Here is a 23,622-nt window from a genome sequence, read left to right on the forward strand (position 1 = left end):
TACTTAGCACTATGGTAGATTTACAAGAAAGGAATAAACTCAGAAACAGCCATACGGAAGAAATACACAGGACGAGGTATGGGGCAAGGGCACAGAGCTTGCATGATCTCTGCGGGCAGCCACCCTCCTGGCGCCTGAGTGTGCGCCAGTCTGAAAGCTCTCTGACCCCACTGTTGGAGGTTTGTATGGAGCTTCATTACACCGGCTTGATTGATCAGACCACTGGCCACTAGTGACCGAACTTCACCCCCAGCCCTCTCCCCTCCCAGGAGGTCAGGGGTGGGGCTGAACTTTCCAACCCCTCCATCAAGCCTTGGTCTTTCTGGCAACCAGCCCCCATCCTGAAGCTACCTAGGGGCCCCCAACTACCAGTCATCTCATTAGCATATAAAAGACACTCAGCACTCTGCAGATTCCAAGGATTTCAGGAGCTGTGTGCTGGGAAGCTGGGACAAAGACCCAATATTTATTTTTTATGATACCACAACAGCCAATCCCATTATTTGAAGGTGCTAATTCTTAGAGTTCTCATTAATATTGAGCCAGAACTGGCCTCTAACTACTAGCCTGTCCTCCACCAGGCTTCAGACATCCTCATCACACAGACCCCAGGGAATCTAAGAGGTTGAGCGTCTTCTTCAGGTTTACATAGCAGTCAGGGGACGAGCTAGAATCTGAGGCCGGCCCTTCTGACTGGCCAGTTCCATACTCTTTCCATTACACCGCACTGCCTTCAGGATGTTAAATACTCTGGAAGCCCCATAGTCCCTCTCTCCAAACATAAGACACAAAGGCGTGCTTTGTTTTTCATAATGGAACATATGAAACAGATGAAGCTTCTCAATATTTGACATAAGGTATTCAATATTTACACACAGCAAGAGCTCATGGTGATATTTTAGGCACCTCCCTGCCAAATACCTAAAGGACGAGCCCCTGAGCAAACATCTAATTCTGATTTTAATTTGGCTCCTATTTACTGGACAGATCCTACATCCATTCTCAGCAGAGGGTGTTCCTTCGGCTTCCCTTTCTTTTCTGTTACTTGTCATTCTCAGAGTCTTTGGAGATGAAGGACCTAAATGTACTAAGATGAAGACCACTCCAGGTGATCTGCAATAGTTCACTGAAGGAAGTAAATTATATTAAAAATTTAAAAGTTAATACCTTAGAGACAGGCACCTCCACACCCTAAGGATTTCTGGTATAAGGGGGAACGTTTATCGATCCTGACTGACTCTATTCATAGAAGACTCGCCCTAAACTGTTCGGGGAAAATTGAGAACAAGAGAGTGCTCCAGAGGGATAAGTTTGGGAGGGTCGGGGTGGAGGGGGTCCAGATGGGGACGCGTGTGTGTAACCTGATAATTGCTTCGCGCCATAGCAATTCGCGCCATAAAATGTAACTGTTTAAATGTTTTAAATTAGCCAATCATGTAAGACCGCGCCAACCTTTTCCCGCTTTATGCTTCCGAATCCTATAAAAGAGCTTGCCCCTTAAGGTTCGGGGTCGACCCCTCTGTCTCCTGCGAGAGATACGTGTCGACCCGAGCTCCGCGTAATTAAAACCTCGTGCATTTGCATCAAGCTCGGTCTCCTGTGTCTGTGGGTCCGCGCCTTCCCGAGACTGGAGTTGGATTTCCTTTTTGGAATCCTACATTTGGGGGCTCGTCCGGGATCTGCGCGGTCACCCCAGACTCCGAAGACCCCTTGGAGGTAAGCCTGAGTGACTGGGTGTGCGAGTGTGTGCGGCGCCGCGAAGCATTGCTTTGGTCTCGGTATCTGGGCAGCCGCCGCTTCGGGCCGAGAGGGCCCAGCGGCTGCAGTGGCAGACGTGCTGGGAACTGCAGGCTGCAACCCTGGGGGACGCCCCAAGGGACAAGGGGAGTCAGGAAAGCCTGACTACCCCCTTTCAGGTAGAAAAAGAAACGGCACTCTTTTTCCCAGGGAGGACACGAAAACCCCTCCCGTCTGAAACCGCCTTCGGTTGGCTTGTACAGACACCAACCGGGCAAAGTTGTTTTTGTCTTGCTGTGTTTTTGATGTTCATTGTTCTGTTTTTGTTCGTTACGTGGACCTCATTTGACGGGATGGGACAGACTATGACGACCCCCCTCTCTTTGACCTTAGACCACTGGACTGAAGTGAGAGCGAGAGCGCACGATTTGTCGGTAGAAATAAAAAAAGGGCGTTGGCAGACTTTTTGCGCCTCTGAGTGGCCCTCCCTCAATGTGGGTTGGCCCCCTGAGGAGATGTTTAATCTAACTGTTATCCTCGCGGTGAGGGCTATTGTTTTCCAGGAGAAACCGGGGTCCCATCCTGACCAACGACCATATATTACAGTGTGGCAGGATCTGGTGCAGAACCCACTCCCGTGGGTTAAGCCATGGGTAAAAGCAGAAAAACTAAGCCCCCGAGTCCTGGCGCTGCAGGATGCGGAGACACGGCAAAATCGAAATCAGCTCGAAGAGCGGGGTCGGAGACCCCTTCCCCCCCCCCCGGGGTCTACCCTGAGATTGAGCCTCCTCCCGAATGGCCCCCTTTCTCGCCTCCCCCTTCCCCCTCCCCCGCTCCAGGATCGCAATCAGGACGGAGGGCGGCTGGCTCGGGTCCCCCCGCTGGAACCCGGCCGCCAGGAGCCACTCCGGACGGGCCTGATACCACGGTGGCGCTCCCGCTAAGAGAGTATGGAGCTCCTGCGGGGCCCAACCAGCTGTCACCCCTCCAGTACTGGCCTTTCTCTTCCTCAGACCTGTATAACTGGAAAAATAACCATCCCCCCTTTTCAGAAAACCCCGCCGGATTAACCGCCCTGATAGAGTCCCTAATGTTTTCCCATCAGCCCACTTGAGATGACTGTCAACAGCTCTTACAGGCACTCTTCACCACGGAGGAGAGAGAAAAAATCACACAGGAAGCAAGAAAGAATATCCGAGGCAACAACGGGCAGCCGGCAACGATAGCTGAGGCGGAAAAAGGGTTTCCGCACAACCGACCCAACTGGGACTATAACACGGCTGAAGGTAGGGGGTCGCTGTCCGCTTACCGCCGGGCTCTAGTGGCGGGTCTCCGGGGGGCCGCAAGGCGGCCCACCAATTTGGCTAAGGTAAGAGAGATTCAGCAAGGACCCACTGAACCCCCCTCCGTTTTTCTAGAACGATTGATGGAGGCTTACCGCAGGTACACGCCCTTTGATCCGTCCTCGGAAGGGCAGAAGGCCTCTGTCATTATGGCCTTTATTGGACAGTCAGCCCCAGATATAAAGAGGAGATTACAAAGGCTAGAGGGGCTGCAAGACTACGACCTGCGGGACGTAATAAAAGAGGCTGAAAAGGTGTATCATAAAAGGGAGAGTAAAGAGAAAAAGCGAGAGAGAGAGAAAAGAGAGGCTGAGGAGAGGGAAGACAGGAGAGACAGGAGACGAGAAAAAAAACTAACTAAAATACTGGCCGCAGTGATAAAAGCGACAGGGCCAGATCACAGACAGTCAGGGAACCTGGGCAACGCCCCACGACCAGGCTCACGCAGACGGCAACCCTTGGACAAAGACCAATGTGCCTATTGTAAGGAGAGAAGACACTGGGCAAGGAAATGCCCCAAGAAAAGGGCCACACCCAAGGTGTTGTCTTTAAGAGAAGACGAAAAATAGCGGGGACGGGGCTCGGGCCCCCTCCCCGAGCCTAGGGTAACCCTAACTGTTGAGGGGACCCCTGTGAGTTTTCTGATTGATACTGGGGCTGAATATTCAGTACTGAAGCAACCTTTGGGGAAATTAAAAACTAAAAAGACTCTGGTTGTTGGAGCCACTGGGCAGAAACAATACTCATGGACTACTTCCCGGACAGTGGACTTGGGGAAAGAAAGAGTGTCCCATTCCTTCCTAGTGATTCCTGAATGCCCGACCCCGTTGCTAGGTCGAGACCTTTTAACCAAACTGAAAGCTCAAATAGATTTTGCTCAACCTCGGCCTACAGTATCCTGGTCCGCACCTACCACCATGATATTGGCCCTGGAGCTAGAGAAAAAATATCGGCTCCATCAGCAGCCTAAGCCTAGAGCTCGGCTCAATACCGATAAGTGGCTGATCGAATTTCCAACGGCATGGGCTGAAACCGGGGGACTAGGGACGGCTACGAGAATTCCCCCAGTCGTGATAGATCTTAAGGCCGGAGCCCTCCCGATAAGGGTGCGTCAATACCCAATAAGCAAAGAGGCCAGAGAAGGAATCCGCCCCCATATCCAGAGGCTGCTCCAACAAGGAATCCTGGTTCCTTGCCAGTCTCCTTGGAACACCCTCCTGCCTGTAAAACAGCCTGGAACTAATGATTATAGGCCGGTCCAGGATTTGAGAGAAGTAAATAAGAGAGTGCAGGATTTACACCCTACCGTGCCAAACCCATATAACCTACTCAGCTCCCTCCCCCCATCACGAAAATGGTACACTGTCTTGGACCTGAAAGATGCATTCTTCTGTCTACGGCTTCACCCAAAAAGCCAATTACTTTTTGCTTTCGAGTGGCGCGACCCTGATATGGGGATCGTTGGACAACTGACTTGGACGAGACTACCTCAAGGTTTTAAAAACTCCCCTACCCTGTTTGATGAAGCCCTCCACAGAGACTTGACTGATTATAGGGTTAAAAACCCTCAAGTGACTCTTTTACAGTATGTAGATGATCTACTGTTGGCGGCGGAAACCCCGGGAGACTGTGAAGAAGGGACCAAGCGCCTCCTGGCCGAGTTGGGTGAGTTGGGATACCGGGCGTCGAAAAAAAAGGCACAGTTGTGCCAAGAAAAAGTAGTCTACTTAGGCTACACACTAAAAGACGGCCAAAGGTGGTTAACCGACGCACAGAAAAAGACTGTGACCCAGATTCCGGCCCCAACCTCCACTCGCCAGGTAAGGGAATTCCTGGGGACAGCCGGCTTCTGCCGATTGTGGATCCCTGGGTTTGCTACCCTGGCTGCTCCACTGTACCCATTGACTAAGGAAAGTGGGAACTTTGTCTGGACTCTAGAGCACCAGAAGGCTTTTGAGACTCTAAAACGGGCATTATTAGAGGCACCCGCGTTGGCCCTACCAGATTTGACCAAGCCCTTCACCTTGTATGTAGATAAAAGAAAGGAAATCGCCCGGAGAGTCCTAACTCAAGCCCTTGGGCCCTGGAAGCGCCCAGTCACATATCTATCAAAAAAACTGGATCCGGTAGCCAGTAGATGGCCCTCCTGCTTAAGGGCAATCGCCGCCACTGCCCAGCTGGTAAAAGATGCAGATAAGTTAACTCTGGGCCAACAGATAACCGTAGTAGCCCCCCATGCCTTAGAAAACATTATCAGACAGCCTCCAGATCGATGGATGACTAACGCCCGGATGACTCACTACCAAAGTCTGCTCCTAACTGAGAGAATTACCTTCGCCCCACCGGCCATCTTAAACCCGGCCACACTACTGCCCGAAGCAGATGATGAAATACCTGTTCACCAATGCGGCGACATCTTGGCATCAGAAACGGGGACCCGACCCGATCTGCCGGATGAGCCATGGGCTGGGGCCCCTAATTGGTACACCGACGGCAGCAGCTTTATGGCAGAAGGTAAGAAGATGGCTGGGGCTGCTGTGGTAGACGGGAAAAAGACTCTGTGGGCAAGCAGCTTGCCGGAAGGGACTTCTGCACAAAAGGCTGAGCTTATCGCCCTGACACAGGCGTTAAGGTTAGCTGAAAATAAGACTGTGAATATATACACGGACAGCAGGTATGCCTTTGCTACTGCCCATGTTCATGGGGCTATTTATAAACAAAGAAGGCTGCTTACCTCGGCCGAAAAAGATATCAAAAATAAAAAAGAGATTCTGGGCCTCCTAGAGGCTATACATTTGCCTAAAAAGGTGGCAATCATCCATTGCCCAGGTCATCAGAAAGGCACCGACCCCATAGCTCAAGGGAACCGCTTAGCAGATTTGAAAGCCAAGCGGGCGGCACTAGGACCTATGGTCCTGACTCTCCAGGGAGCTAAGGTCAACAAAACTGTCTCCGGTGGGGAACTAACTAAAGAAGAGAAAGTCCTTTCCGTTGCAGAAGGGCGAGAATATCTATCACATCTACACCGGCTAACCCACTTGAGCCCTCAGAAACTAATTAAAATTATTGAGGCCTCCCCGTACCAGGTACCAGATTTGAGAAAGGCGGCTGAAAAAATTTATAAAAATTATAGAACTTGCGCTCTCACAAATGCTGCAGTTACCAAATACCGCACTGGACATAGACTCCGGGGAGACAGGCCCGGAACCTTTTGGGAGATAGACTTTACTGAAATCAAACCGGCCCGGTATGGAAATAAATATCTTCTAGTATTTGTAGATACCTTCTCGGGATGGGTAGAGGCTTTCCCCACCCGAAAAGAGACTGCCTCTGTAGTAGCCAAGAAGATATTGGAAAAAATCCTCCCGAGATTCGGGATCCCAAAAGTAATTGGATCTGACAACGGTCCTGCATTCGTTGCCCAGGTAAGTCAGGGACTGGCCAGTCAACTGGGGATCAATTGGAAATTACATTGTGCTTATAGACCCCAGAGCTCAGGCCAGGTAGAAAAGATGAATAGAACAATTAAAGAGACCCTAACTAAATTGTCCATAGAGACCGGCGATAGTGACTGGACAGCCCTCCTGCCCTTTGCCCTGTTCCGCGCCCGGAACACCCCACAGGGACCCTTAAAACTTACACCCTTTAAAATCCTCTATGGAACCCCTCCCCCTTTGGCACAAATAAAGATACATGACCCTGACATTATACCTTCTATACCTTTGTCAGCCCGCTTAAAAGCACTCGAGGCCGTCAGGCGCGACATCTGGAACCAGCTAAAAGAGGCCTACCAGCCTAGTGATCTGCTCATCCCGCACCAATTCCAGGTTGGAGACTCTGTCCTTGTGAGACGACATCGGACGGGGTCATTAGAGCCACGTTAGAAGGGGCCCTACGTGGTGCTCCTCACTACGCCCACAACAGTCAAGGTGGACGGTATAACCTCTTGGGTTCACGCCACACACGTAAAGAAGGCACCCCAGAATGCAGCAGATCTCTGGAAGGTGGAAAAGACTGATAACCCTCTTAAGCTGCGTTTGCGTCATGGAAACGGCGAGCAAGTCGTCCAATCCTAATCCCCACGCTCCTCAACTGCTCACGTGGCAAGTCGTCTCCCAGGTAAGAGATATAACCTGGTCAATCCAAAAAACTGCTTCCCCTTAGACATGGTGGCCAGACTTACACCCTGACCTTTGTAAACTGGCTATAAGAACCCCCGACTGGGATTTCATGGGTCGACGAAGGGGGGCAAAACAAGCCGGAGGATGCCACTCCCCCCATCACAAGGGTAAACTAAAGGCATACCCCTTTTACGTGTGCCCCGGTCACCACAGACCTCGTTCAATTGACTCCTGGTGCGGGGGCAAAAAAGACTTCTACTGTAAAAACTGGGGATGTGAAACCAGTGGGACTACTTATTGGGAACCCTCCTCTTCTTGGGATTTAATCAGGGTTAGAGCAAATTATAGCCACCAGATGAGTCGGGGCTCAGAATACAATACCTGGTGCCACCCCTTAACCATTCAGTTCACAGGGAAGAGAAAAACAATTAAAACCTGGATCGGGAATGGTCATTCATGGGGAATAAGATTGTACAAAGAACGGTACGATGATGGCCTGACCTTCTCTATTAGATTAAAAATAAAACCCCCCGCCAGCAGACCAATAGGGCCAAACGGGATCCTAGCCGATCAGAGGCCCCCTCTGTCCCAAAAATCCCCCGCCAGCAGACCGATAGGGTTAAATAGCCCCAAACCCCCCCAGGTAAAATCCATAACCCTAAATGGGGCCGTAGATATGGTCACCAGATCTGCTCTGCGACCACCATCTACGCCACCTCCCGCAGTACCTACTGAGCAAAGATGGCACAGACTGTTTAACTTAGTATGAGGAGCTTACTACGCCTTAAATGATTCCAACCCTGAAATGACTGAATCATGCTGGCTATGCCTAGCGGTCAGCCCCCCTTATTATGAAAGAATTGCCACCATGGGGGTCTATAATAACACCCCAGACCACACGACTTGTCTTTGGGGCAAAAAAGGGCGGCTAACCCTAACGGATGTGTCGGGGACCGGTTCAGGACTATGCTTAAAAAAAATTCCCCCAGGCTACCAAGCTCTATGTAATAAAATTAAAGTCAGCCTTCCGACTACTCCTGGTCATTTTTTAGTACCAGGACCCAATAGGTGGTGGGCCTGCACCACGGGCCTAACCCCCTGCATCTCAACTAGCGTATTCAATTCGTCACAAGATTTTTGCGTGCTTGTGCAGTTGGTGCCTAGAATTTATTATCATACTGCCAATAGTTTCGAAGATAAATTTGACCAGAGATCCAGATTATAGAAAAGAGAACCAGTATCCCTCACCCTGGCTGTACTCCTGGGACTGGGAGTTGCCGCGGGCGTAGGGACTGGCACTACGGCCTTAGTCACAGGAGAAAGGGGATTAACTGCCTTGAGCAATGCTATAGATAAAGACCTCAAGACTTTAGAACAGTCCATCTCTAAATTAAAAGAGTCCCTCACCTCCCTGTCTGAAGTAGTGCTCCAGAATAAAAGAAGATTAGATCTGCTGTTTTTAAGAGAGAGAGGACTTTGTGCGGCCCTTAAAGAAGACTGCTGTTTCTATGCAGATCACACAGGGGTAGTCCGAGATTCAATGCAAAGATTAAAAAAAAGATTAGACATGAGGCAGCAAAGCAGGGAGGCGCAACAGAGCTGGTTTGAATCCTGGTTCACTAAGTCCCCCTAGATGACGACCTTACTATCCTCCCTAGCAGGACCCTTGCTGATTCTTTGTCTACTTTTGGTCTTCGGACCGTGTGTTTTCAATAAAATTACTGCTTTCATAAAAAAAAGAGTCCATGCAGTACATGCTATGATGCTCCAACGCCATTACCAAGCTCTCCCACACAATGAGCCACTGATAGTAGACACCGAAAACTAAGTTCTAAGATTAGAACTAGGGACAAAAGAAGAAGTGGGGAATGAAGGAAGTAAATTATATTAAAAATTTAAAAGTTAATACCTTAGAGACAGGCACCTCCACACCCTAAGGATTCCTGGTATAAGGGGGAACGTTTATCGATCCTGACTGACTCTATTCATAGAAGACTCGCCCTAAACTGTTCGGGGAAAATTGAGAACAAGAGAGTGCTCCAGAGGGATAAGTTTGGGAGGGTCGGGGTGGAGGGGGTCCAGATGGGGACGCGTGTGTGTAACCTGATAATTGCTTCGCGCCATAGCAATTCGCGCCATAAAATGTAACTGTTTAAATGTTTTAAATTAGCCAATCATGTAAGACCGCGCCAACCTTTTCCCGCTTTATGCTTCCGAATCCTATAAAAGAGCTTGCCCCTTAAGGTTCGGGGTCGACCCCTCTGTCTCCTGCGAGAGATACGTGTCGACCCGGAGCTCCGCTTAATTAAAACCTCGTGCATTTGCATCAAGCTCGGTCTCCTGTGTCTGTGGGTCCGCGCCTTCCCGAGACTAGAGTTAGATTTCCTTTTTGGAATCCTACACACAAGACAGCACCCCTGAAAATAGAGATTTTGCAGACAATGCAATGATGGGGGAAAGAAAACGTGAAAATTTTTAATGTGAAAAGGAAAAAAAGGATACAGAACCATGCACTGCACGATTCTAAATTTTTTTAAATGTGTGTGTGTATATATATATATATGTGCTTGGAAAACTAGGATGGAAAGAAATACAAATTTAAAGATGACGTGGCATTTCTCACCCTTCAGATTGGCAAAAGATAAAGAGATCATTCATCTCTAGTGAATGTTAGTCTCCACGGGGACGGGGACGAGTTCTTTCACACACTCGGTGAGAGGGTTATCGGAATGGAATTTGTGAAGAAGAACTGGTGGTCTCGTTACAATAAATACACACACCTTTTGCCCCAAGAATTCGTATTCTGGGCATCTATTCTCAAAAAATGCTCACTCGTGTACAAAGCAGCAGTAGGAAAAATGATAAAAATTTGAAAAGAAACAAAATGTTCATCCATAGGGAAACGGTTGGATAAAATTAGTTTGTCCACACAATGGAACATGAGTCAGCCTTAAAAAAGAAAGAGGCAGACTTTGGTGTAGACGTGGACAAACCTCCGGGAGATACTGCCAAGTTAAAAACAGCTGAGAGAGAGTGTGCAAGTAGTTGCATAATAGACACAGTAGAATTTCATGTAGGTAAAACATACATGGGCATATCTCAACATATATGTGGAAATTTTAAGAAAACAAGTAAACTTACAGAAAAAGGTCTGGAAGGAGACAGCCCCCATTAACAGGGGGCGTCTCTACTGTGGATGTTTCAAGATTTACTCATATACTCACTGCTTTGTTTTCACAACGTGCTGTGTACAAATAACAAAAAATGATTAGTAATGACAGAAGAAAATGTTGTATTGTTAAGTCAAAAAAGCAAGCTATAATATAGCATGTACAGTCTGAACTCAATTATGTTATAAAGACAAGTTACAAAACTGGACTGAATGGTGTGAAACAGGGGTGGGAGTAGCACTTTTTATTTTTCTTTAGAATTGTGAACCTATTGCTATTTTTTAAAATGAGTAAAGGTAATAATTAAAAAAAAAAAAAAAACTAGAAAGAGAAAATATGCCCTTAATGTTATGAGTGGTTGTAGCTGGGATTCCAAGTAATCTTAATTTTCTTTAAAACAAATAAACTGCAAGACAGACGACTGGCTTACAACTCCTTAAGCAGGTGGTGGGATCCTAGAAGACTTCTCATTTGTAGTTTTCTGCATTGTCCAAATTTTCTTAAGCAAACATGTATTACATTCAAAATCAGAAAAAAAAGAAAGCTGTAAATGTATTTAAATTACTTTTAAACAATGTAGTTAAGCAAGAAGTCACAAAGTGGGTACATGGTAAATTACAAAGACACCAGCGGTTTTGAAACACAACGCAACGTGCAACCTGATGCGGAACCTGACTGGTGAGCAAGATAAAAGCAGAGTTCACCGGGCGGGGCCTCATGCCCCACTCAGCAGAAGCCTCATCACTTCGCAGAGCCCAGGGCTGCAGAACACCATCAGGAAACGCACCCTACAGACAGACTGAGGCTGCAGGGGCTGGTGGCCGGGCCTCTTTGCACTGGGCTGGTCAGAGAGGGCTTCAGGGAAGAGGCAGAAGCCGTGTTAAAACAAAAAGGGGCGGGAGGATGTCAGTGGGCATGCCTGAAGGGCGCAGGCATTCCGAGGAGGATAGAGGAGGTGTGCAGCGGCAGAGGCGAGTGAAGCCCACCCTTCCCTGCACTGTTGACTGGTGACAGGCTTCATGCAGTGACTCAGCAGTGAACAGGGTGGAGAACAGTTGGCACCAGACTAGGTTCCTGTAGGGAGCCACAGAAGGTTCCTGAACAGGCATGACAGGATGAAGGCGGCATTCCAAAAACATCGCTCTCAAGCTGCTGAGGGATACGCTCCTGCATATTCATCCCACCCTTGAGTGGCAGCCAGGCACTGGCAGCAAGAAGACAGACAACCTGCCAGGCCTTGACATTTGGGGGCTGGTACCTCACTGTCACTCAACTGGTCGGTTTTGCCATGGTGGCGCTGCCTGTGGTCAGAAGGTCAGGCCAGGCAGGCTGTGGGCCTTCCTACAGTGCTATCCTAGAAGTCACCCACATTCTAAGGGCAGTGGGGCTGGGGACCCCAAGTCACAGCTCATGGTGCCTCCCTGGGACTGAGATCCAGGCTTTTTACTCCACCATTTACCAGCTGTGGCATCTCAGACAAGTTACTTAATCTCTCTGAGCAGCAGTTTCCTCACCTGTCAATGGTGATTCAATTATTCATTCAACAAATATTTACTGAGCATCTGCTCTATGCTAAGTACAGTCATAGAACTGGGGATCAGAAGGACCAAATGGGTCCAAAATGCCTACCCTTCTGGAGCTTATATTCCACTGGAATGTAAATTACCCACTTCATGGGGTCGTGGAAGGGATGAGATGAGATACTTCCTGGAAAGCACTTAGAATGGTAACGATTCTGCACCTAATTCCAATGTGTGTGGGTTTTCCCCACACCACCAAGAAATGCTCTGACACCAGCTCAGTGTCCTATCATTCAACTCAATCCTGACACTATCCACCTGGAGTCAGCATCAGATCCCACAGGTAAGGGCTCAGTCCCAGAAGACCGCTCCCCACCACCACTTCAGACCCCAGTTGCCAATTCAGGTTGTCACCTATGCTTCTGACCAACCGGCTATAGATCAGAGGTTCCACCGACCCCCTCTTTGGGTTCAATTAATTTGTTAGAGTGGCTCAGAGAACTCAGAGAAACATTTTACTTACTAGATCACCGGTTTATTATAAAAGGACATAACTCAGGATCAGCCAGATGCAATAGACGCATAGGGCAAGTTATGGGGAAAGGGCACGTAACATGCATGCCCTCTCCCAGAGCACCACTCTCCCCACATCTCCATGTGTTCACCAACCCGGAAGCTCTCCGAACCCCACCCTTTTGGGTTTTTATGGAGGCTTTGGTTACACAGGCAGGACTAAATCATTGGCCATTGGTGACTGGTCCAACCTCCAGCCCCTCTCCCCTCCCCAGAGGTCTGGGAGTGGGACTGCAAGTTCCAACCCTCTAATCATGTGGTTAGTTCTCCCGGCAACCAGCCCCCATCCTTAGGCTACCTGGGGGCTTTCCAAAAGCCACCTCATTAACATAACAAAAGAGGCATTTATGGTCTCCTCACGGGAAATTCCAGGGGTTTTAGGAGCTCTAGGACAGAAACAGGGTCAAAGAACAAATATATATTTCTTATTATAAATCACAATATCACAGGTAATAACAATCCTCCACCTCCTCATTTTATTATTATGTACATTCCCTACAGCACTTGGCACCAAGAAGATACCCAATAAACATCACAGCACTGGTCTGAGTTTTCAGCTATGGACTGAGCATCCCCTACCCGGAAACAAAGTGCCATACACTCAGCTCTGGGCTTGGAGGAGCACGAAACTTCCTCCCTCTGCACCCTGCCCCTCAGCACTGTCAATTCCACCTTAACAAACAGGGCTGGGGAGGGAGAGTGAAGGAAACCACCCTTGGGGCCATTCATCACAATGAGGGCAGCTGACAGCTCTTGGAAACCCTGGCTCAGCCCACATTTCCTCGGGGAGATGAGCACCACTCTGTAGGCTGGTGAGGGCTGGTCCCTTCTCAGGCCGTGCTGACCTCATCAGAACCCTTGATGGACTGCCCCATGGAGACGATCCAGCCCCTCCAATCAGGCCGGCCCATGGCAAGGTGTGCCCTCACTTGGTGGATTTCAGCGTTAAATATTCATTTCAATGTGCTCACAGGGTGGGTAAGGCGCACAACCAGGACATATTTTGAGCCAAGCAGCCAGAAGTACTGGTACAAGTTAAAAGGAGAAAAAAAAAAATTGTAAGCCAACTTTAGAACCTCATCCTTGAGGCTCCAAGAAAGTACTCCACCAAAAACGTAGCTGGCACGTATCTCGATATACAATGACAGCTTCAGCTTTCCTCACCAAGTACATGCTGGTGTTCTGGTGCCAGCCTCTATTTTTATAGCCTGAGTAATGCTCGGGCAAAGGACCAGATGAGAATCGGAGACAAAGGGATGAGGCACGAGAGGTGATGGCACAAGCCATGGGGCCCACATCCTACTCGGCTGCGAACAGCAAACCCTTTGGAGCAGAGTCTGGACAGCAGCCAAGACCTCCTCAGATTCTGGCCCACCCTCCTCTGCAGCATCATCTCCCATGGGGCTGGGACCTTATCTGTCTTGTTCACCACAGCAACCCCAGGGCCTGGAGTATAGCAGTGTTAAATGAGTGAATGACACACCATCCCACCCCAACTCCGGCATACTGGACTACTTACCATTCCCCACGAACCCCGAGAGCCCCTTCTCCTAACTCAGTGTCTGTGCCCACTTCACTCTCTTGGCTCAGATGCCTTCTTGACCTTAACTCCTGCTCTAAGACCTTTAACTGCTTAAACTCAGTTCAAATGCGTCCTCCCCCTAAAAGCCCTCCCTGACCCCAAGGCTGGGTGAGGTCCTCAGATATTGGGCAACCATCGCCCTCCCACAATACTCATCAAGACCACAGGCTGATGTCAGCCTCCTCGCCTACCCTCCCCAGGGCCAGATGGACACAGAGCTGGGTAAGCAGCAGGTACTCAGTAGGTGTGTGTGGGCAGGAAGACATGAAGGGAAGAAACAAGGACACCAAGAAGGATGTGGTCGATGGAGAAGCACCTGTCATTGAAACCTACAACAAACTGAAGAGGAACAAAGCCCTAAACCCAACAGATCAATGGATCATTCATCAGTGTTTGAGAAAAAATAGCAGGAAGTGGTGGGACAATATTTCTCCATGGATTTAAGTGAGAAGCAGAGGTCACTCTTGGCTGTGTCTCTCTCCCGACGTGGACTGGGTGGGGGCCGGAGAGGAAGAGAAACTGTGGAAGGCCGAGTGAGTGGGGGCACTTGAAAGGCTCATGGGCAAGGAGGTCTCACAGGCTCGGAGCTCTCATAGGCTCCACTAGTCTTGAGGGGGATGAAGGCCACTTCTTCTGGGGTAACATCCAACTGCTGAGAGAGATCAACTAGGACTCGGCCCCTCAAAGCTGTTAATAACACGCCCTGGGTCAAGAAAGAGGGATAAGGAGGAACTTCCCTTGTCCTGCTGGCCCAGTTCCCAAAGGTGGGAACAGAAGCAGGGATTTAAGACAGAGGATCTGGGAATACAGACTATTTTTGGCTGGAGCCTTCTCAGTCCAGCATTTCCTTCTAAGACAGCCACCTCCAGTTGCCCCTCAATATTAATTCCTGCTTCCTTGCTAAGAGAATACTGATCTTGGGGGAGACAGTGTGGCAGAGATTGCCAGCTAACCATGAGAGCCATCCCCTCTTTCCCCTAGGCACAGGGCTGGACCACATTTCCCAGCCTCCCTTGCAGGAAGTGTGGCCATTCGACTGAGCCCTGGCCAGTGGAATGCCAGCAGGAGTAATTCACCACCTCCAAGCCTAGCCCATAAAATCCTCCCACACACCATCCTCCATGCTCCTTCCTCTTCCTCTGATTGATGCAAAGGAGCATGGTAGCTTTAAGAGCCTGGGTCCCTGAATCACCTCTTGGAGGACAGCCCCTCCCCTCCCCCTCCCCCCCTCCACTGACCAGGAACAGCCATTGTGGACTTTGTGTGAGCAAAAAGTAAATGTCTATCATATTTGGGTCATTAAATGTATTGGATTTGTTTCTTTCCGCAGTGAGCCTACCTAACTATTCTAGGCAGCAACATGCCCTGCTAAACACTCCTATGGCCCTTTTAACTGGGAGTGGTCACGTGACACAGTTCTGGCCATGATGTGTCGGGGAAAGCCTGCTGGGTGTTTTGGGGAAAATGTCTGCTTTCCCGATAAAATGTACCAGTGTGCCTGGAGCCTCTTTCCTACAGCAGCCATTTTGCCATCATGAAGGAAAGGCCAAGAAAACAATGAGAGTCTCAGTCCAGACAGACATCAGCTGTTGAAACCAATGCCAGCTGCCACCTACCTTCAGACAACTTGTTACAGGAGAAAAATAAACCATTATTTGCCTAAGCCACTAAGGTAGGGCTTTCTGTTACCTGCAGCCAAACACAATCCTAACTGCTTTGCAACCATTCATTCACTCACCCAACCTTTATTGAGGCCTATTTCTTGCCAGACCTCGTGCTAAGGGCTGAAGATTCAGAGATGAGCTAGGTGTGGCCCCTGCCCTCCAGGAGCTCCCAGCCAAGCTGGGGAGACAGGCCCACAGTGGACAATCTGAATGCAGTGGGAATGGAGGCTCTGATGACACTCAACGTCCCAGGGGGGCGTGAGTAGGAGGCGGTGGGCAGGCACTGAGGCACGGAGTTCCCACCTAACTCCCTTCCTGGCAAACCGCACACAGAGCCAACACTCCTCAAGCTAAAAAGTAAAAAGAATGCGCTATGCTCAGCCAAGCCCACTGCAATTACTTACTGCATGTTGAGTCATTCAACACCATCAATTAATGCAGCTGTTCAAGATAATCAGCAGTCATTACAGCAAGATGCAAAAGAGGAGAAAAGAAAAAATCATATGCCTCTAACGTAGAAATGCTGGAAATTATGTGAACCAAGGACAAAGCAGGCTGCTGAGATCTCCCTGCCTGCTGACGTTAGCCATCTCCTAAAATATACTTTCTTTCTCAAAGAAGACACAGTAATTTTTCACCTTGAAGACAGAGCCAAAAAAATCAACCGTCCATGCCATGACCTTCAACCAGCAATGTCCAAGCTTTGATTTTCAGGTCTGTCTCCATTAGGAACTGTGATGGAGACACACTGGTGACAAAAGATGACCCCATCCAAGAGATCAAGAGGCAACCAAAACAGAGAAGTTGGTGCACCTGGAGAACCATTTGGAAACTAGAGGAAAGCTTTTCCTCCTTTTAACTCAATTCTCCTACATACGAATAAATGGTTTTCAAAAATGAATGGCATTATTTGCCATTTCTTCATTTTCCAAGTGGGGGGAACGTATTAAAAAACAAAGGACAAAGCCTCATTGACTTCAAATTCCAGTAGTTTAAAAACGAATAAAAATAAGCAGACTCCCCACAAAGAGAACTGATTACCAGGCTTCCGGTCTGACTGCCAACTTAGTGCAGAGCGTTTCAGGGTAGAGCAGAGGGTGTGCTCATCTCACAGCAGAGAAGTGCTCAGCAATCACAGGAGGTTCCTCTAGTCCTCAGGCCATTGCTGGAGGCCAGCTTCATGCCGGCTGAGGCTAGTTGGGCAGGCTGCCATGCTGGAGTTTCTTCTTAGGACACATGGAGCATGGGAGGGCGAGGTCTGAGGAGGAAGGACCTCCCTTTCTAGGACCAGTTATTAAACCCAAGCCTATCGACAGTTTCCCAGAGACTTTCAGGTCAAGAAGGTTCTGGAAATGGCAGACACAAGAGACATGGTGGTCTGGCCTTCTGCCTCGGGCTAGTCCCCTGCCAGCCCTCAGGAGCAGCTGTGCCATTCCCCACTCAGAGAACTGGGTCTCTGATGGTATCGTGGGCTTCTGGAGCTGAAGAACCGTCCAAAGCAGTACCCAGGGCACTTGGTGTATTGATCAGGACCGAGAACAATGCTGGCAAACCAGGTGACTAAATACAGTCTCTTATCACATGCCACACTAATAACCTGAGGCCCAGAGTGATAGTTAAACCATTAACAACCAGCATGTGTCAGCCACAGACAAATCAAATGAGTGCCTGTCTTAAATGGCTGGCAAGGCTACCTCATACCAGTGTGTACCAGCTGAAGATCCTCAGCTCCCGCCTCCCCCATGGTCAACCCTTTATAGGCCACAATCTAGCCTAGAATAGGTGGCCAGAAGCCAGGTGAGTGCCACCTGGGAAATGTCTGTACTGCCATTCATGTTCTTTGCTGTGAATTTATGTATAACATCCTCCTTTCCATGAGGACAGAGACTATGTGTGTCTTATCCATTGTCCTATGTCTATCATCTCAGTGCAGTCAGCATCAAAAACGTATTTTTAAGGAGTGAATGAATGAATGACTAGTAATAACAGCTAATATTTTTTGAGCATGTACCATGTGGTAGGCACGGTTCTAAGTCCTTGTCATGTACTATCTCACTCACTTCAGCTTCACAACAATACCATGAGGTAGGTAGTATTATCATCATCTCAATTTTACAAATGAGGAAACTGAGGCACAGAGAGATTAAGTAACTTGCCCAAGGGTAGAAGACTAGTAATGGTAGAGCCAGGATTCAAAGCCCGTCTGGCTTCAGGATCGACACTCTTAACCACGGCCCTGTGCCGAATACACAAACTCAGGTACTCTAGTATTAGAAAGTCATCAGCAGAAAACCCCTGACATCCACAGACACTGAGAAATCCTTCCAGGAGCTTCCTAGTGGTGCTAAGCACACACTGTTTCTGTTTGTTTGACTTGCAGAACATTTTAAAGAAAACCAATTATTTTTACACGTAAGCAGGAGACCACCTGTAATTTTCAAAAGACCATGTAACCACATTTGGTTATCAAGCAACTGTAGCAGGAATATCTAGGATTACATGGTATTTCTCCCCTCAAGAGATCTGAATTCTAGGGGAAGCCTTTTACACCCTGTGCTCCCAAGTCCTCATCTCTAAGAAGATCCTAGACTTGCTGGAAGGATTGAATGAGATTATGGACATAGCTGCCTATTTATATGGTAAGCTACTGTATAAGCATAATATATGATCATAATAATTAATATATTTGAATAAAATGACAGATCAAAATTTCTATACTCATCAATCTATACTTGTTGAAATTCTATGCTTGCCTATATTGCCATGTAAATTCCTGTTTATATCTCTCCATGTTTTAGTAACAATGTTTAAAGCTTAATAATTTCTGTAAGACTGTCCATCTATTATTTTTCTGAGCTTCCAGACATTTCTACAACTTTAATAGCTTTTCCCCACCTTAATTCAACTGCTTCTTTCATTTTAGAAACATAAAGTTAACAAGGCAGTAAATGTTTTCTTCTAACTTCAGATTTTCCTATATTAGCAGATGACACAATTAGCAAGCAAAAGCTTCATTTTATTTTATAATTAAAAAGCTCAAAATGATATTGCTGTATCTCTGAAGGCCTGAAGTTTGGTGTTGGATCCAAGAATGAGATAGGTCTAGGAAAGAAAGCTGAGGTTTTGTTGGTCAGAAAGACCATGTCTCCATATAATTGAGGGGTAGGACAAATAGAATTCGAGCTATTTGTAAATTTGGTGTAAATGATGATTCTAACTACAAACAGAAGTGGAGGGGAGAGGAGGGTGCGGGCGTGTAAAAACCAGGTGCAATACTTTTCATCTTAGTCTGTTTTTTTAAAGCTCTGGTCTCTATGCTATTGATTACAGCCCTCTCTAAGGAAGTCAGTTATCCACAGAGGCACAAAGTGGTAAGCAGATGACAAAAGGCTGCCTTGTAATACAGCAACATAATGTATAAGTTGGGGAAGTGCGAGCGCAAACATAAACAGAATTTTCAAGTTCCTACAGTTGCTACCACTATATGTTTGGGCTCCCAAACTCTCCTCCACCCCAGAGTACCAGCACAGAGGTGGCTCCCTAACATGTGTAGTGCAGATGGATGGGGCTGGGGGAAGAGGAGGAAGGGAGGAAGGGAGGGAGGGAGGAAGGAAGGAAGGAATGGAGGGATGCATGGATGACCCAGCCAAGAGGATACAGGTGAAGGCTGCTTCCTGGCTGCAGGAACTATTCTACAAGGCTCCTCCAGGCTCTTTTTTCAATGCCTTTTTAATCATTAACTTCCTCCATGCTCCTGGGACTGCTCCTCTCTTCATTATTGATTGCCCTGTTCCTTTCTAAAAGCCAGTGCCTTCTCCAACCAAGGCCTGAGAAGATTCTGAACAGCCTGACGGTCCTAGCGGTGGAGGCTCGCAGGCCAGGGTCTGGGGCTCCGTTGGGCCACCCCGGTCCTCCTGCCTTTTAGAGTCAGATCAGACCCTGTAATTCATTCCCAGTTCACAGGTGCCTCCTCATGGCTGTCTTGCAGTATCTCCCTGTTGAGGGGCTTCAGCAGGCCCTACTCTATTGCAAGGCTGCCAGAGGGTTCAAGAAAGGTCTCTGGGAGGCTGTTTCTGTCCAAAAGCCCACCATCCTACCAGAAGGCAGCTGCTGCCTCTTCTCCACCCCCCACTCAGGGCAGGGGCGCAGACCCTCCCAGCTGCTTCCTTTTTGCCACACCCCCACACTCTCTCCTGGCCTCCCCTCAGCACCTCAGGTGTGAGGTGGCTCCCCCAGGCCAGACCCCAGACCAATGTCGCTCAAGCCACCATTTCCAAAGGGGCACAACCCTCATTCCAAAACTTAAAATGGCTCAGTGCTCTCCGACCTTGCTAAGCCCAGCTCTTAGCTGGCTTTCAAGGTCTTCTAGAAACCAGAACGGTGAGCCCAGCAAACCTTATTTCAGGTTGCTGTGCCGCCATTTTTCTTATCTTAGTGACTTTGCTCCTAACAGAAACCCCTATACCAGAATGTGGGCGCACGTCCTTATCCACCAACCAAGAACCTTGTCCCAGGGCAGGTCCCGGGCTGAGTCTACTCTCTGAATGTTCAGGACCTTGGATATTCTCTCATCCTCTTCCTAGCCCCCTCCAGACAGCAGTCTCTCTCACTCCCTCCCTTTCTCTCTCACTCACAAACTGCAGGCATTAATTAAACCTCTTCTAGAAAACAGATTTTCACCAACTGCAGGAATTCTGGGTAAGAGCCAGACTTGGACACAGAGACAGTCTGGGTAAGAAAGATAAGCCCACTACAGCCGTGAACCTGTGGGCAGTGCAGGGTCCCACATCCAAGCGGCATTCTCAATTGCAGCCCTTCCCAGATTCCTGGAAAAGGGGGCATGGGGCGCGCCCGCCCGCTGCTCCGCCTTTGGCTGTGCTCTGCAGGGCTGGCCTTTGACAGAGGCAGAAGAGCTGGACTTCGCTCCATTTGCCAGTGGGTCACAGCCACCTCCCACAGACAGAAACACCTTTCCAAAACACTAGCCTCCCTCCCCCGACAGAGCTGCAGAGCACACTGCCTGAAATATGCAAGAAAGGGCACTCCCAGCTCCCCAAGGGAAACAGTTATTGGGGGGCGGGGCATGGACCCACTGGAGGCAAGATGGTGCAATCTGAAGCAGCCAGCCGGGCTCTGCAAGTGGCACCTGGTATCCCTGAGGGCTTCCTCCATCAAGGGCAGGGATGAGGGAGTCTGAAGGGGGCTGTGGCCACAGCTCAGCGTTGACAAGTTAGGCTATGAAAGACTCACCCCCCAGCAAACAGCCTGAGCTCCCACAGTGCCTGTCATCCTCTCACCCCAGTTCTGGGATGAGCACCACTGACTTCCCTTGTGGAAATTCTGGAGTCCCCACGGAGGTTAGAGGCCCAGCTGTCAGAGCGTGACCCATAAATTGAGCTCTCTGCCTGACATGCACACAAAAATGAGTTTGTCTCTTGTGAGGTTATCTATTTTTTAAGAATTTGATGAATTTAAAGATAATTTGAAAACAGTGCAGCAAAATGGAAAAACATGGGTTATGGACTCCGACTGGATTCAAGAGGGGAATCCATTTCTTTACCAGACAAACACTGAGTACCTACCACTTAGAGGGTGCCAGGCTGGGCGCTGGGGCCACAGAGATGGTTCTACCCCGTCCCTGAAGGCGCTCCTGGCCAGCGGGGCATCTGACTGTCAACTCCCGCAGGAACTGGTGGGCACTCAGAGGGGGCCTGCTGTGCCCCAGTGTGACCTGGGCTAATTACTTATAAATTCCCTATTCAATGGTGAAAGAGTATTGAGCTAATTACCATTCAAGCCAATCAATAGAAAAAAGAGTTACTGAGAGGGCAGTTCCAAAAATGTTCAGAGGGCTGTGCTCCAAAGGCCAGGTGGCCCATCCTGTCACTGGTGCCCAAAAGCAGCCTCCCAAGCATCAGTGAGGGTGGGCTGGCCAGGAGCTAGTCCCTACAAGAGAAGTACCCCCTATATGTGCTTTTTCTGAAATAGGCAATTAATTTAATGCAAGATTTAGTGAAAGCCAGAAGGGATGGGGCAGCTTCAGGCACTGGCTTTCAGGCTGTAACCATGCCTCTCCACCTCTCTCCTGGGAACGCAAGGCTTTTCAAACCATCTGCTTTACACTGTCTTCCCACAGATGTCCAGACTGGGCACCAACACCTCTGAGGAGCAGGAGTTGTTGCCAAGCCCCGTCCGCAGTCCCGTCACGTTTGTAAGGCTGGGCTCAGCCTTCTGCAAATAGCAACAATATCCCCAAGCTGTGAAGCCCTCTTGAGGGCCTCTTGGCCATACACCCCACACTTCCCCATTTGCACTCGCTCTGATTTCACGTCTCTCCTCATTTTACTATTTGAATGCTTACAAAGCACTCCTGCCTTCCCACGAAGACACTGGCCACCCAGGCTGTGACAGCTTCGCTCCCCACGAGGCCCCTTCGCTACCGCTGACCGCCCAGCCGAAGCGGGAAAATATGGCTCCACATCCTCCTTGCACCGCTAATCCTCCAGCCACCCACAGGTACAACTTGGAAGATCGCTGCAGCCGCAAAGAAAGCAACCTGCTCTATGCAAATCCAATTTTTGTGTGTGACAAAGCCGGCTTCTTTAAAAGATCGCGACAGACGCGGTTCACGAGCAAAAGCGATGCCGTGGGGTCTAAACCACGCAGTCCTAACCCGAGCCCCCAGAAGTGTCAACCCGGGCACGCAGCGGCCCCTCCGCGGGGCCCCAGGACTCCCGGAGGCGCCGGGCGCAGGTAACCGCCTAAACCAGCCCCACCCCCGGGAAAGGCCGCGGAGGAGTTGCCACCTTCTTCCTACCTGGAGACCAGCGGGTTCGGAACTGCAGGGAAGGGGGCTCCTGGGAGCCCGAGTTCGGGCTGGAATCGGGCGGCAGGAGTGCGGGGGCCGAGCGGGAGCTGGCCGGAGGGGCGGGGACGCGGGTGGAGGAAGGCTAGGAAGGAGAGGCGCGGAGCTGGAGAAGCAGCGGGCAGCGGGGCTTTCGGGGAGGCGCCGCCGGGAAGTGGGGGGCGAGGGCTTGGGGAGAAAGCGGGGGAATCGTAGGCAAGGTTAGAGGGCGCAGGGGCTTGGAGAGGGGCGGCGGGTCGGAGGGCGGGGGCCGGGGCGCGGGGGTGAGGGGAGGTTTTGGAGGAGGAGCGAGTCGGGGGGCTGGGGTTTGAGGAGGGCGCGGGGATGGAGGCTGGAGTTGGTCACGGGGTTCAGACCCGGTGCTCGGAAGCACCCCCCAGCCCCGCAACCACGCTCCTACCGGAGACCCTGCCCCGTCGTCCCGGCCTCGGCGCGTCCAGAGGACCCCTGGATCTCCCAACAGCGGACCCTGGGACGCCCGCCCGCCTCGAGCCTTCGCGCCGCTCAGCTCCAACGGCAACCACCCCGGCCCCGGCCCGCGCCGCGCTCACCGCCCATGGTCCCGGCCCGGCCCGGCTCCGCCGCTGCGCGGCCGGTTCGGCGCTCGCCGCCTGCTCCGCCCGGCGCGGGGGGAGGCGAGGGCGGCGCGCACCGACCGCGGGGCCGCGAGGCACCCGGCAGCGCCCCCTGCTGACCCCGCCGCGCTCGGGGCTCGGCCCGCCCCGCGCCAGGCGCCCTGGAGCTCCGCCCTGGAGGCGGCGATGCGGTGCGGCCGGGCCCGGGAGAGCGGCGTGGAAGGGCTTGCGGAGAGGATGCTGACTCCGGGAGGCCACACACAGTCCCCAGAAACGGAAAAGTAGACAGAGCTCCCTGCTTGCGAAAGCTACGGCCACGGGCATGCTGAGCGCGCAGGGACTGCGGCCACAGGCGCGCGGGGGCGCTGTGCGCCTCGTACGGCGGACTTGGGATCGGGGACTCCGCGGACGCACGCCTAGGCGGGAGGACACGGACCCGACGGGCCCCGGGGCCCTGGAGTGGGTGCCTTTG

The 23,622-nt window shown here is 50.3% G+C and overlaps 2 protein-coding genes across 5 annotated transcripts in view; one reads left to right on the plus strand and one right to left on the minus strand.

Annotated features, from left to right (window-relative positions):
• Positions 1–23,197, minus strand: part of PXYLP1 (2-phosphoxylose phosphatase 1) — a 76,760-nt gene extending 53,563 nt beyond the window's left edge. Inside the window, exons 1-2 of one of the 3 annotated variants that reach the window (XM_014789166.2) lie at positions 22,976–23,098; positions 22,528–22,660 (exon numbers count right to left, since the gene is read on the minus strand). The gene's annotated coding sequence lies outside the window, so the exon portion shown is untranslated. Of the gene's footprint in view, positions 1–5,814; positions 5,880–22,527; positions 22,661–22,975; positions 23,099–23,126 lie in introns of those variants that run through there. The other 2 variants (XM_004419303.3, XM_087430470.1) reach the window with 2 other exon arrangements.
• LOC147916968 (uncharacterized) lies at positions 4,625–9,531 on the plus strand. 2 transcript variants are annotated; one of them, XR_015552160.1, is made up of 2 exons: positions 4,625–5,594; positions 6,810–9,531. XR_015552160.1 is itself a non-coding variant. In XM_087430471.1 (2 exons), exons 1-2 carry the CDS (start codon positions 5,357–5,359, stop codon positions 6,816–6,818), a joined length of 1,158 nt encoding a protein of 385 aa, XP_087286597.1. In that variant the 5' UTR covers positions 5,251–5,356; the 3' UTR covers positions 6,819–9,531. The 2 variants fall into 2 exon arrangements, 1 of the variants encoding a protein (XP_087286597.1); XM_087430471.1 differs by having other exon boundaries at positions 5,251–6,505.
• Positions 23,198–23,622: the final 425 nt, after the last annotated feature.

Source organism: Ceratotherium simum, chromosome 5 (genome assembly GCF_057802395.1).
Source record: "Ceratotherium simum simum isolate JZ-2026a chromosome 5, ASM5780239v1, whole genome shotgun sequence".
In the NCBI taxonomy this organism is placed as follows: domain Eukaryota; kingdom Metazoa; phylum Chordata; class Mammalia; order Perissodactyla; family Rhinocerotidae; genus Ceratotherium; species Ceratotherium simum.